The 15,575-nt window shown below is 39.0% G+C and overlaps 2 protein-coding genes across 5 annotated transcripts in view; one reads left to right on the forward strand and one right to left on the reverse strand.

Moving 5' to 3' along the window:
* Positions 1-13,772, reverse strand: part of LOC134530997 (uncharacterized) — a 291,668-nt gene extending 277,896 nt beyond the window's left edge. Inside the window, exon 1 of one of the 4 annotated variants that reach the window (XM_063366412.1) lies at positions 13,393-13,772. In XM_063366412.1, the coding sequence (XP_063222482.1) occupies positions 13,393-13,470 (78 nt within the window). In that variant the 5' untranslated portion in view covers positions 13,471-13,772. Of the gene's footprint in view, positions 1-545; positions 2,087-13,100; positions 13,316-13,392 lie in introns of those variants that run through there. The other 3 variants (XM_063366415.1, XM_063366413.1, XM_063366414.1) reach the window with 3 other exon arrangements.
* On the forward strand, positions 874-4,506 carry LOC134530998 (uncharacterized). The gene is made up of 2 exons (XM_063366417.1): positions 874-1,726; positions 2,042-4,506. Exon 2 carries the CDS (start codon positions 2,045-2,047, stop codon positions 4,118-4,120), a length of 2,076 nt encoding a protein of 691 aa, XP_063222487.1. The 5' UTR covers positions 874-1,726; positions 2,042-2,044; the 3' UTR covers positions 4,121-4,506.
* Positions 13,773-15,575: the final 1,803 nt, after the last annotated feature.

The following is a 15,575-nucleotide window of genomic DNA, read 5'->3' on the forward strand; positions in this document are numbered from 1 at the left end:
GGTCACACTTTCACAGAAGGTCGTGTACTTCCAGATGCAGACAAGATCTCTGCCATTGTAAATTATGATGTACCTGGATTTAAGCAAGACCTTCAATGTTTTCTTGGTTTGGTTAACTATCTAAGATACTTCATTCCTCACTACACTGAAGTCACCACCCCATTGCGCAACCTTTTGAAAAAAGACTCTGAATTTGTTTGGGACCCCAATGTTCATGGAGTAAGCCTTCAGAAGCTGAAGGCTATACTAATTTCAGAACCATTCCTACAAACATTTGATTGTCAGCAGACATTGTAATTCAGACTGATAGCAGTAAGGAGGGTATAGGTTGTGTTCTGTTGCAGCATGGCAAACCTGTATGCTATGCATCCAAGTGTTTTTCATCTACAGAAATCAATTATGGTCAGATAGACAAAGAATTTTTGGCAGTCTTGTTTGCATGCAAGCGTTTCCACCAGTACATTTATGGTAGAGACGTAACCATTCAAACTGACTGTTTTAGTGCCCATTCAGGGTAAGGGCAGACATATAATAATATCACATACACTGCTTCTATTCTATTTATTATCTGTTACCACTCCGTGTTTATCCTAGCTCCATGACACCATCATCACAACTGTCTTACAGTGGCACCAACTTCATGACTACACTACAACATCTCCCCTTTCAAAGTTGTTTGTCAAATACACTGTACATACATTACATGTTCAACCTCTTGGGAGGATTTATAACTCTCCCTGATCTTGTTACTGTTGTTCTGTTAACACCAGCTGGTTTGATAGAAGTATCTTGCATTCTAGTGCACCCTACACTATTGTCAGCTTCCATTAAACTAAATTTATATGATTGTCTATTTGCACTACCATTTTCATCATTCACTACATGGTCTTTATAAGGGCAGTTCCATGAAAAGGTCAACCATGGTAGCAAATATTAAAATTAACATAACCTAGAAATGTTTTATATCATTGGAAAGCTAACATATTTCTCTACCAGAAACTAGGCCTTAGATTAGTCTTTAACTTTGTGATGTAATTAATAATGATGAACAAACCTAATAAAAATTATTCTCTTAGTAGTTTCAATTGTACGCAAATTGCTTTCTTGGCTGATCTTGATGACATACTAATACTATATTAGATTGGTTTCTAAGCCATTCAATTTGTGTGGCCTAATGCTACACGTAGAAACTATAATTAAGAAGACTAAATCATATAACTGTTCTATAAACCTCCCTCAAAGCAGGTGTTTTTTTAGTTTTACTTCCGACACCAAAATGTGTATTCAGTTTTATACAGCCCACAAGGCTAGTGATATAATTCTAACAACCCACATACAAAGTAGGTTTGTACTGATCTTTACTTTCTATACATAACAAAAGATTGCTATGAATTAACTTTTTATATAACTGGGGGGTCGGACGTAAAAATAATTTTACGTCCGACACTTTACGTCCGACACCAAATTTAATAATATTTACATTTAATACCAAATTATATTTTCAGTGATTTTATGAAGTAATTAACCGCCTATATTGTAAATATCTTTATTTATATTTGTAGAACATAATTTTTGTTTTGTAAGTTGTCACACCTGCACTTGTGCATTTTGGTTATTCACATGTCACCCATGCTGGCCTTCACAGTCCTTTCTATTGTTGAAACTGCAGTATTTTTGTAGTGAAATACATTCTTCAACAGATAAAGAAAGCTACACCAACAGCAGTGTAAGTAATTTATGTTCATTATTGTAGGCAGTTATTTGTTTACTATGATGTATACTGTAAACACATCTGTTTACAATACTCCCATATTATATAGAGTAACTCCTAACCTAAAAATTAATGTTTATAATACTTTCATGGGAAAAGTTAATAAGCCAAAGTTTAATGGAACTTATTTGAGGAATAAATGTTATGTCTGAAATTAACAGTTACAGTCTTTTTGCTTCCTAAGGGCCTACGCCCTTTTATAATATATCTGAAGCACTCTCTTCATTACTTATCTTTCTATAGTTTATTTAATTTTTCTTTTCTTTTTAGGTCATGGCAAAGATCAGCAACAAAGAAAAGATGGCACGGCGCAGAGCAAGAATTAAGGGTGGTGATCCAGTAAAAAGAGCAGAATTATTAGAGAAAGATCGATTAAGGAAAGCTAAATATAGAAAACAACAGAAGGAAAGTATGTCTGAGCCAGAACTGAAGAAGTTACGTGCAAAGGAAAGTGAAAGAGTGAAATGTTGGTATCATAACAAAAAAGGTGAGCCAGCAACAATTGAAAAAAACAGTGACATACCTTTGTGTTCAACTCCATTTAAAACAAAACAGTCTTTAGGAAAGGCTATGAAAAAAATTCAGCGTAATTTGCCACAGTCTCCACGAAAAAGGCAACATGTTGTGCAATGTCTAGCTAACCAATGTGGCTTTAAAGTAACTCCTCCAATAGGAAGAACCAGACAAAATGAAGTTTCAGAAAAGTTAAGAAAATGGGTTCATATATTTTATCAGAATGATGATGTCAGTTGGCAAGCACCAGGAAAGAAAGACAGAGTAATATACAAAGATGTAGACAAGGATGGAAATAAAGTGAAACGTGAAGTCCAGGCTCGTTATCTCTTGGTGTCACTAGGTGAGGCGTATAAGGTATTTGTAGAGAAACACCCACAGGTTACAATTTGTCGAGCAAAATTTTGTGCACTTCGTCCTAAACACTGTAAACTTTTTTCTCAAATTCCACATTTTGTGTGTGTATGTTCCTATCATGAGAATGTCAGATTGTTGCTACTGGCACTGAAAGACTTTACAGACTTGCCAACAGATTTTGATTCCTTCATTACTACTCTAGTGTGTGATGCTTCATCCAAAGATTGTATGACCAACCGTTGTGAATCTTGTACTAACAGTATAAGTCAACATACACCTAAAGATGAAGATCTGAGAAAGCCACTTAAATATTCTCAGTGGCAAAACAATGATGGACATTCAGAGAAGATGGAGATACTGAGTAGTGTGCAAGAAACATTTGAAGATTTGAAAAGCAAGTTGAAAGACTTTTTAGTTCATACCTATATCAAACGCATTCAAGCAAAGACATTTGAAACCATTAAATCAAATGTTAATGGCAGTGAAATTGTGATTCAAGTTGATTTTGCAGAAAATGCATCTCTGGTGAACCAAAATGAAATACAATCAGCTCACTGGAGCCATGGACAATCAACTTTATTTACAATTTATGCATGGATTAATAAAAACCTAACTGAAGGGTGTGTAATAGTATCTGATGATCTTGAACACACCAAATTACAAGTTTTTTGTTACATTAATCATATTCTTACGTATTTGAAAACTTCCTACCCAGATATTAGTACAGTAAATATATTCTCAGATGGTGCTTCGTCACAGTTCAAAAATCGTTTTATTTTTTCAGTACTTGCCAAACTGGAAGAAATTCACACCATAAAACTTAAATGGCATTTCTTTGCGACTTCGCATGGAAAAGGTGTTGTTGACGGTATTGGGGGAACAATTAAAAGAAGTGTCTGGAACCATGTCAAGGCAAGTAGAAGCATTGTAAACACACCAGAAAAGTTTGCAAGAATTGCAGCAGAGCGAAATCCCAACATCACTGTGTGTTACATCACAGCAGAAGAGAACAGAAGCAAGAACAACACAGTAGCTGAGATATGGGCCAAAGCATTGCCAGTTGCAAACACACACAGTGTTCACTGCGTTACTCCTGTTGGAAACAAGTACATTTTAGTTGGTGGTACCAGTGACAGTAATGAAGTATTTAGGAAAGTGAAAATAAGCAGAGATGAGGGCAGTAACAGTGAAGGAGACATCATGAGTAATAGCACTAAATGTAACCACGTGAATCTAGACGACTGGGTTATAGTTAAGTATGATGGCAAACTGTTTCCAGGGCTGGTGAAAAAATTAAGGCCAGATTATGTTGATGTATCTGTTATGTATCTCTCAGACACTGGTAGTTACTACAAGTGGCCTTCACAAGAAGACTGCATTTCATATTTATTTAGTGATGTGGTAAAAAAAATTGATGCCCCTATTGTGACTGGGAGTAGAGGCCAGTTTCAGTTCACTAGCAAAATATGTGAAAATTAAGATTCAACCAATTTCAATTCATGTTCATTTCGTGATTGCCAACATTTCCTGCTCCTAGTTTGTTATCCATATAGAGTAGGCCTAATGTTAGCATTTTTGTTAGTGGTAATACAGTGAAAGAAATGTATCTCAAGGAAAGTGAGAATAAGAAGAGAGAAAGACTGTGACAGTGACACTTAAGAAGAAACATCAGTTATAGTGATAAATGTAACCACCGAAGCCATATACTGGATAATAAGTTAAGTTCCTTTAGTATTTTTAGTTAAGCTTTGTGAACCAAGTATTTTTTTGTCATACATTTTACGTCCGACCCCATCATTTTACGTCCGACACCAAAGTTTAAAAATGTATACATTTATGATAACTAAACAGTATGATTCATCTAATATATGCACATTCTTTGTTATTATTCAGGCAAGCTGAAAAAAATTATAACATAATTTAATAATTTCATTTTTCACAGACATTAGTTACTTTAGCCCCTGATGTGCCAAATGTTTTGTTTTCTGTTTTACGTCCGACACCAAAAATAAAAAACAAATTGTTGCCTTGCATGTTAGCAAATTCGAACCATTCCATGTCAGGATGTACCCTATAATCTCTCTTTTTTTACTCAAGCATTAATATTAATGATACATGGAAAAGAATAGTAATACGAAGAAGATTACTCAACAAATTTGTTTCCAAATTTTACGTCCGACACCGTGGAACTGCCCATAAGTATTCACTTCGAAGCCTGCAAAACCATTTGTTACACTGTCTGATGTTTCCTGAGCTCTCCTGTGATGTTCTTTACTTCTTCCTTCCTTTTCTTCGCTGTTTATTGGCAATATGACTTCTTGATGTCTTTCACTTTTTTCTGTTTTTGAAGACGCTTTTATGTGTGTTTCATTTCTTCTCACTTCTCTTCCATTCTGGTTCCTTACAACGTAGGATCGTGGAGCGTCGTGTATCCTTACAACTGTAGCAGGTTCCCATTGTGCATTCTTATTTGTTTTTATCACCACCTTGTCTCCTTCTCTAAACTCGCTAGCCTGTTTCAAGGCTGTCTTATCATACTGTTTGCACCGTTCTTGATTTAATATCATTTTTTTATGTGCGTCTTTTTCAACTTTGGGTTGAAGCATTTGACTTGTCACTGGTAGTAATGTTCTTATCTGGCGGCTCATTAGTAGTTGACACAGTGAAATGTTTAAGCTTGACAGTGGCGTGTTTCTGTACTCTCTTAGCAGATCTCTAAAATCTTTTTGCTGCTCCATACTTTTCTTTAGTATTTTCCTTGCTGTGTGACATCCCTTTTCTGCCAGGCTATTACTTCTGTGATAGTGCGGACTACATGTTCTCAATTCAATGTCATAGGTCCGTGCAAACCTCGCAAACGTTTGCGATAGAAAGGGCATATTGTCTGCTCTAATTACTCTTGGAATGCCATGCGTGCAGAACACATCCCTCAGTTTATCACAAACATTTTCTGCTGTCTTATGATTTATTGGTATTATTTCCAGCCACTTTGAGAATATGTCAACAACAATCAAGTAGTTCTTGCCTGCATTATCCAGAATGTCCACTGAAACCTTCTCAAAAGGGAGTTGTGGAATCTCTTGTGCAATCATTGGTGATTTCTTCTTCATTGATTGATATTTCTCACATATATGGCATCCACTCACCCATCTTGTAATGTCTGAATACATGTTTTTCCAGTAGTACACAGTTTTGGCTTTGGCTATAGTCTTGTCCCTTCCATTGTGACCTTCATGCAACAGGTTCAAAATGAGATTCTTCAGTGCTTGAGGTACAATGAGTTTGTCATTGTAAAAGAGCAACTGATTGTCCACATAAATGTCATTTCTCATAGGCCATGCCCACCTAATGCACTCTGGCACTTGTTTTTTATGTTCAGGCCAACCCTTGCCATACATGTCCTTGAGAGCTGAAAGTTCATTATCTGTTTCTGTGGTCTTGATAAAGAGTTCTTTCTTTGACTCAGACATGGGTAAGTGCCTAACTAGTTCATGAACTAGTTCTTTCATTTCTGGGTCCTCTTCAGTAGGACCTAAGAGATATGACCGGGACAGTAGATCTGCAATGTACATTTGAGGTCCAGGTAAGTATTTTACCTCTATGTTGTATTTTAGTATTTTTAGCCTCAGTCTGCGTAGAACTGATGAACCTATTTTGTGTACAGGCTTGTTCATTGTGGCAACAAGTGGTTTGTGGTCCGTCATGATTGTGACCTTATACCCATACACATAATTGTGAAATTTTTTCAGGCTAAACTCAATGGCTCTCATCTCTTTCTCAGACTGTGAATAGTTTTGTTCAAATGCTTCATTTTTTTTGGGGGTTGTGTGTTGTTCAAATGCTTGTATCACCTTATCATACTTTGTTTTCTAGACATTGTTAAGATTGAATGTGTTGTACAGATCAACACCTTCTTGACCTATAATGTTTAGCAACAGAGCTATTTTGATATTATCAGGTTTGTTATCGTTTCCACTGGCAATAATATAAATCTTAAAGTTTTGTTTGAAGGTTTTCCAGTGTGCTGCCACGTTTCCTGAAAGTATCAATGCAGCTGGCAAATTAACAGTTCCCGCCATGTTGAGGTTATGTGACGTTTGCAGTAGCCTGGTGTTCACTTTTTATGGATTGTTTTTTTTTTTGTTCTTGTCTTATCGACATATTAATCCGTGCTGTTACTTTAGGTTCACGAGTTCATTTATTTTGTTTCCTCCCGCACTTTCCATTTATTCGGCACTGTGTTATTTATTCTTCTTGATACAATGGTCTTTTACTATTGATCCTACCGACTGCGCCATGTTTTAGTGCCCATTCAGGGTAAGGGCAGACATATAATAATATCACATACACTGCTTCTATTCTATTTATTATCTGTTACCACTCCGTGTTTATCCTAGCTCCATGACACCATCATCACAACTGTCTTACAGTGGCACCAACTTCATGACTACACTACAACACTGACCATCAACCTTTACTGTCCGTAATGAAAAAAGAAATTCACAAGATCTCATCCAGAAGACTACAAAGCATAAGACTTAAACTGAGCTTGTATAAAGTGCATCTTGTTTATGTACCTGGTTCAAAAATGTTTGTAGCTGATGCGCTAAGCAGGGCGTGTTCAAAAGCTGATGTCACTGATGTTGATGTTTCCTTAACTGAGGTGGTACACACAGTAAACATGTCCAATGACAACAAAGTGATTTTCCAACAGGAGACAGCAAAAGATGCCCTGTTAGCCGAATTGAACAAACTGCACTCAAATGGATGGCCAACAACAAAAACTAAAGTACCAGACATTGTAAAATTCTATTATAAATTCAGAAATGATGTTGTAGTCGAAGAAGGTCTAGTATTCTTGGGACATAGAATCATGGTTCCTGCATCCCTCAAAGACTTTGTATTACAGCACTTGCATGGGTCACATTTTGGCATCTCAAAAACCAAAGCCAGAGCTAAAACTTTGTTCTATTGGGCTAACATGGACACGGACATTGAAAACACTGTGGCAAAGTGTGGTCTCTGTGAGAAATTTAGCTCCAAAAACCCGAAAGAGCCCATGATATTACAAGAACCACAAACTTTACCATTTCAGAAAGTGGCTTGTGACATCCTTAAATTTGGCTCGGGTGCCTATCTAGTACTCCAAGTGGGTAGAATTAGTTCCCCTCACCACCAAGAGTTCATCTGCTGTTGTAAGGGTCTTAAAAGTAATTTTCTCAACACATGGTGTACCCAATATCTTGGTTGCAGACAACATGCCTTTCAATTCCTTTGAAATGCATGAGTTTAGCAGAAGTTATGGTTTCACCATTCAAACTGCAAGCCCATATTATCCCAAAAGTAATGGTCTGGCAGAGCGGGCAGTAGGTATTTGTAAAAAAATGTTAAAAAAGTGTGCAGAGCAAAATCTTGATGTTCATACAATGCTACTACTGGCTCGCTGTAGGAAAGGTTTTGATGGAGATTAAAAACTGACGAAAAATAGCTTCTACTGCGCAGCTTAAGTTCCCCCCTCTCTTCTTTGCGACAGAGAATTTCCGTCACTCCCCTCTCTGTCGCAAAGAAGGGAGGGGGGAACCTAAGCTGCGCAGTAGAAGCTAGTTTTCGTCAGTTTTTAATCTCCATCAAAACCTTTCCTACAGCGAGCCAGTAGTACTTGAATATCGCAATACTCCCATTCTAGGTTCACATTTCAGTCCAACTCAACTTTTGTTCAGTAGGAGGACCAAAACTACTCTGCCAATTCACAATCACTAGTTGAAACCTAAAATTGTTGAAAACTTTGATTTGTTACAGGCACGGAAAAATTTCCAAAACAAGCAGCATTATGACAAGACTGCCAAGCTGCGACATGTTGAGTTCCAAAAGGGTGACAATGTTGTTTATATAGATGAGGGTGTGTGGAAGCCTGCTTGTGTGATTGATGTTCTAGGTGCCCCACGCTCAGTACTTATCCAGGATGAAAAGGGTAGGGTAAAGAGAAGGAACACTAATCATTTGAAGCGATCATTTGAAGCAATCCTTTGCAAGAAGAGAATTTGCAGTAGCAGGACATTAAGGTCGGCAAACAAGGGTACTGGTCAGGTGAACACAAAGTGGTAAAATTAGCTTCTGAGCAGCCCACGCAGTCTGAAAGAGTGTTGGACGGGGGATTCAAAGGTTTCACAGACTCAGATCTTAAGAATAATCAACCAGGGGACTGCAGAGCTCATCCACACATGCCCACAAGGTCCAGGTCACAAAGAATCCCACAAAAACCTGTCTACCTTAATGAATATGTATCAAGATAAATTCATTATGAAATATAGTGTGTGTTGACGTAGCAATTAAGAGGGAGAACTGGTAATGTAGATGTTGGAAAGTTGGTACGGGGTGTGTGGAGAATGGCGACTAGAGAGACAACACGTGTGTAAGATTGTAACATCAGATGTACAGTGTATGTTAATGAAAGAGATAATAAAACATCAATACAATAGTAATGTTTTTTCTTTTTGCAGGATACCATATTTTCATTATTATAAAGACTGACTTTAGTGTCATAGAATTTAGTCTTAAAAATACTGTTAAACTAAGAAGTTGATTTTGTTAAGTTTAACGCAACTGTTATTAGGCTTAAGAAATGTCACTATAATAAGTAAGATTTGTTTTAATACTGTTGATTTGTTTCAAAAAATTACATATTTTAAGAATGGCAAAGAAAAATAGAGACTTTTTGTTAGGTACTGAGTATAGGTTGGTATGCTGTGTTGTTGTTATGTTTAGTTAGTTACGAAATGGCGGGAACTCGTGTAACATGTTGTTGTAGAGCTGTTAAATAAAGTGCTGCTGGTCATCCCAATGAAACAGGATGTTGTTACCAGTGTTCATTGTGGTATCTAACATTGGCGACGAGGGGATGCTGATTTTATAAGTCAAGCAGTATCGTTGTTAGCATCACGGCCGTGCAGCGTGGCGCATCATAACCTACAATGGCTATGTTCACTTCATTTGGAGAGTTTGTTCCAGGACGAGACACCTGGAAAACATACTCTGAACATCTGCAATATTACTTTGTGGCGAACAAGGTGACAGATATGGAAGAATAAAAGGCAATATTTTTCACTGTTCGTGGCGCCAAATTGTACAACTTGGTGTCGTCACTGCTACTTCCGAAGGCAACAAACGAGGTCAAAATAGTGGATATCTTAGTGGCATTGTATAATCACTTAGAACCGAAGCCCAGTGAAATTGTTGAGACATACAAATTTTACAAATGCGATCAGCATGAGGGAGAATCGATAGCTGATTACATGGCTGAATAGCGACGGCTATCAGCTCACTGCAATTTTGTAGATTTGAACAGAATGCTGCGTGATTCTGTAGTGTGTGGTGTGCGTGATAAAACAGTGCAACATGCAATGTTAGCCAAAGATAAGTTAACATTCCAGGCGGCTATAGACATGGCTACTGCGGCAGAAACTGCTAGTCGAAATGTGAGTGATTTACAAGGCGAAGTACGTGGGTTAGCTGAGACTGTAAGTCAAGTAAGCATTTCGAAAAGTCGGGCCGTCCACGAAAGGGCGTTTCTGTTGAACAAGTCAAATCCACCTCAAGTGAGCAGAAACCCTGTTGGCGTTGTAAACAGCTGTAAACAGCGCAAAACAATGTGTAATTTCTGTGGTAAATTGGGCCATCTGGAAAGAGCATGTATCAACAAAAAGCACAGAACCCATGCCAGGGATATGGGTAGGAATCCAAAGAGGAACCAGAGTAGTGGCAATTACAACGTTGTATTTGAGGGAGACTCATCTGAAGAAGCGTCAGAGTATAGTCTATTCAATTTCCAGTCACAGTCACCTAAAAGCCAGCCGCCAATAAGAATGACAGTACATGTGGATGGAATGAAGCTAGACATGGAGGTTGACACAGGTTCTGGGTTTTAGATTATTAGTAAAGATACCTTTGAGCGGCTCTGGCCAGGGAAATCATCACTACAGGAGGCTAGGTTACTGCTACACACATGGTCCCAAGAAAAGCTACGAGTGCTAGGGGTGTTGGAAGTGTATGTGCAAACCAAGTCTGCAACTGCAAGGTTACTGTTATTAGTGGCTGAAGGGAGAGGTCCCAGCCTCTTAGGGCGTAGCTGGTTGGAACCTATTGGAATTTCCGTGGAAGGGGTATTTTCACTTCAGCCTGCAGCGGTGGCAGACATAGTGAGGCAACATCCTGGAGTGTTTGCTAGCGTGGAATTGGGCCACTATAAAGGACCACCAGTAAATATAGAATTGGATTCTGATGCAACACCAGTGTTCCGGAAATGCAGTTCGGTAGCATTTGCGTTACGTGAAAGTGTGTGTAGGAAATAGACCGACTGGTGGAGCTGGGTGTGTACGAGCCTGTAACTTATTCACAGTGGGCTACTCCACTTCATGTTGTGCGTAAGGCTGATGGAACGGTGCAGCTCTGTGGAGATTACAAGTGCACAGTAAACACAATGTGTAAAAAGGATGTTTACCCACTTCCAACAATTAATGAAGCATTTTCTAACTTAGCAGGAGGAAAGGTTTTCACCAAATTGGATTTAGCTGATGCGTACTTACAAGTGTCAGTGGATACCGCAACTGCTGAATTGTTGACTGTGAATGTAATGAAAGGGCTTTTCAGGGTGAAGCGGTTGCCATTTGGAATTAATTGTGCACCAGCAGTTTTTCAGAGACTAATGGAAACCTTGTTGATAGGGATACAGGGTGTGATAGTATTGCTAGATGATATTCTGATAACTGCATCCAGTGAAGAACAGCATTGGCTGAGAGTCCATCAAGTCCTGGAGCGTATTGCGGAAGCCGGGTTGCAACTTAAAAAGTCAAAGTGTGTATTTGCTGTAACATCAGTCACATTTTTGGGCTACCAAGTGGACATCACGGGAATACACCCAACAGTAGAGAAGGTGAAAGCTGTCCAGAATGCTCCATCTCCAGCATGCAAGAAGGAGCTACAAGCTTTCTTCGGACTCAAACTTCTACGAGAGGTTTTTGCCCAATAAGGCTGATGTGGCAGAACCACTACATCGGTTACTGGACAAAGGTAAAAAATGGGTGTGGACAGAAGCCCATGAAGATGCATTCCGTGCATCGAAAAGGCTTCTTCAGTTGGACTCAGTGTTAGTGCATTATGATTATTTGAAACCAGTGATCTTGACGTGTGATGCATCAGAGTATGGTGTGGGATCAGTGCTGGCACATGAGGATGATGATGGCAGTGAGAGACCTATAGCATTTGGCTCACACTTTTTACAGAAGCATGAGAAGAACTACTCACAAATAGATAAAGAGGCGTTAGCGATTATATCTGGTGTCACAAAGTTCCGACAATATGTAACAGCTAGGGTCTTTACAATTGTGACAGACCACCAGCCACTGTTGAGACTGTTGGATCCTACCAAGCAAACACCGGACATTTTATCCCCAAGACTGCTGCGTTGGAGCTTGTGGCTGTCCATGTTTGACTATAAATTGCTTTACAGACCAGGAACTACCATAGGACACACAGATGCATTAAGTAGGCTGCCACTTAAGGCACCACAGATGGATATCCCGGTTGTGGGAGATGTGTTAATGTTGGAAGCACTTCCTGACCCATCTATTGAGGGTTTAGTTAGTTACGAAATGGGGGGAATTCATGTAACATGCTGTTGTAGAGCTGTTAAATAAAGTGCTGCTGGGCAACCCAATTAAACAGGATGTTGCTACCAGTGTTCATTGTGGTATCTAACACTTTTATTACTTAAACAAAAATACTAATTGTTTTTGTCCATAAAACAGTCCCCTGTCACTGCTTTGCAAAAAATTGTCCATAACTCAAAAATCAAGAGGAAAATGTGTGGGCTTTTTTAATATATATTTAATTTACTATTGCCCTTCATTTTATTAACAAACATTCTCAACATTTAATAAAATTACTTCAAGACAGTCTTATATGGACAAATTTCCAAATAGCAAACACCCATATATATATATATATATATATATATATATATATATATATATATATATATATATATATATATATATATATATATATAGCGAGAGAAAGAGAGAGAGAGAGAGAGACAGAGACACTTAAGTCAGCAATTGCAACCAGAAGACATGGCAGAAAGGCGAATACCTTCTAGACATAACCAGACATACAAATGGTGCCAATATTGAAGTTTACTAAGGTAAGACTAAAACTTCAAACCTTCCTGAACTTTTTAAAGGCCACACATGTATATCCATCAAGTAATTATTTTAAAACAACAGTTTATAATCCCAGCAATCAATTAAAATGACCCTGTCAATGATGTTCAAATGTTACCTTAGCACAATAAGCAATTTTAGATGGTTACACATGTTAGTAAATAATTGCTATAGATTCACCTAAAACTATCGAATGTAGGCTATTAAACTTGTATGCAAACATGAAGATATACATTTCTCACCCCTTATGATCACTGTAAAAGTATTATATTTTTAACAATTTCATTGAGTTGACTAAATATTGGCAGAAGCCGTATTTTCTATGAATATTTCGTGATTTCGCTGACTTTTCCAGGTATCCCAGACTTTTTCCTGTTTTATATACATGTGGCAACCCTGATATACTTAAAATTTATTAAAATAAAACTTAAAATCCTAAAATATTATAAATAACGTATCACAATTTGTTTCCTAGTCCACCAATTACATCTACAAGCCAAAGTAACACATTGCAAACACTACAGAATTAATTACCTGCTTCTTCAATAAATTGTGTAAAGATTCATTTTGCAGATATTGCAATGGGCGCAATCGAGCCGGAAGACTTGACATTTTAATTATTACTGATATTTATTTTCGATATAAAATCACTTCGCGTTAAAACATTACACATTATAATAAAGGATAAACTATGACTGAACACCTTACCATACCAAATTCAAACAAAACTAAAAAATTTCATAGCAATCATCTGTATAAAATCATTAAATAAATTAAAACACAATTAATTGTAAGCTATACGACATTGCAGGCAACAAAAGTACCGTGAAACGCAATAACGAGATAACTTAAACAATTCAAAATTCATATTATAAACATAACAACAACTTGTACCCGAAACCCGCCAAAACAGTAACGCTTTTAGGTTAAAAAATTATTGAAAGCAAGAAATATATAATTAATATAAATATTAACTTAAACAGGTATAAAAATAATACGACATATTAGATACATTTAATATTGTTGTTATAAATTAAATTTCTCAATTAAACACTTTAAATATCACCAAAGCTTGAATAGGGCTCTTATGCAGATTTTTTCACTCATTGAAACGACTCAATTGACAACTCCTATTTCACCTTGTGAGTGTATAAAACAGGAATAATATAAATAAATAAAATAAATAAAAAATAAACACGAACATTTTCGGAAATTAAAAGTTTAAACTCATGTGGTGTCATAGATGATGAGTAGTCGGTGGGCGTCTCTCGGGGCGTGCGCATCTCTCTCGCGGGCTGTTGGCTGGGAGTTCCCTGCGCCCTATTGGGTAACCGAAGGCTGGCAGTGCGTGTGGGATTTGTGTGCGTGCTGGGGGCGGCCTAGCAGCGCCAACTGCTACCGACCGCGTCCCGCGGGTGGCGGATACGGGAGCCCAGCCCGAGAGTTGCAATCTCGCTGGGGTGGCTGCGAATAACCAATAGCAGTCCGCGGACCAATGGCCGGCCTGTGGAGTCGTTATCACGGCTGTCGGAGTGAAAGGTAGCCTGAATATAGCTCGGCGCATGGCAGGAAGCAGCTTCGTCGGCGAAGGCACCGCAGGGGAGCTCGATGTGCTGAAAAAATGCGAAGTGTAGACGAACTGCGGGCTGGAACTTGCGGAGCTGTGGACTGCCGCGCGCGCAACAGAACTGAACAGCATCGGAATTCTGAAGGAAGAGATGGCGGCGCCTTCAAGTAGGGGCCCTGTTGGAGCCAATGATAGCCTCGGCGGCGCGACCTTCAACCGACCCGGGAATTTGGGGGGCAAGAGGGTCCGACTCGCAAGATACTTCATTCGCCTGAACGACTTAACCCCACCCTGGCTTGAAAGGTCGTTGGCTGTTGACTGGAAGAAGGAAGATGAAGATGGCGCAATGTCAGGCTGCCTTTCGCTCCGAGAGCCAGCAGTTCGAGCCGGTTTAGTGGCTCGTCTGCCCACTTCTGTCTTAACTGTGGCTGCCTGGGCAGCTGTGGCTGGGCTGACGCGTGAAGTCGCCCGCCCCTAGGGGCACATGCGCCCCTGGCTAATAATAACCCAGGAGCTCCCAACTTTAAATGCGGGCCGCAAGGCCCAAGCACCCAACTCCACCATGGTTGATTTTTCAGCCCCTCCAACTCTTCTTACCTGGACCCTTCTTCCTCTTGTCCAGTAGTTACCTGCTTGCGTAATGCATGTTATTTGATCACCGCATGAACCGGCCCAGGGTTTTCCCTGTGTCTATGCAGGTTTTACCTGGGTCACATTAGCTAGCTTTTAAGCTAGGCGACCAATGGGGCGTCAGTCATGGCGCCAATCTCAGCCATGGCTGGCCAGTAAACCCCAATAAGCACACGATGCACGCGCCCTTGTCCTGCATGGTTAAAAACCTGCATGGTAAAGTGTATAAGCTTCGGCCTGAGACACACTTAGGTCCTCCCCTAACCTGGACCCTCCCCTACACACTTAGAATTAACTTAGGCTAGGAAAAAAAATCAATCTATGATGAGTAGAAATTTATTCAGGATTAAAGGGAGTTTAAATTTGAAAAAGTTGAGTAGGCCTACAGCAAACTGAAGTCTAAGTTAAAAAAGGTTTTAAAGTCCAGTCCCTGAAAAACAGGTAAATCTTCTGGTATTGTTGAGCTTGACATGGGCCCATCTCCAACAGAGTGGTAGAGATGTGTAGGACATCGCACGGA

This window comes from Bacillus rossius, chromosome 3 (assembly GCF_032445375.1).
Source record: "Bacillus rossius redtenbacheri isolate Brsri chromosome 3, Brsri_v3, whole genome shotgun sequence".
NCBI classification, from domain to species: Eukaryota; Metazoa; Arthropoda; class Insecta; order Phasmatodea; family Bacillidae; genus Bacillus; species Bacillus rossius.

What these genes read in the sequence shown, in the direction of transcription:
- LOC134530998 (XM_063366417.1), top strand. Translation starts at nt 2,045, where the DNA reads ATGGCAAAGATCAGCAACAAAGAAAAGATGGCACGGCGCAGAGCAAGA.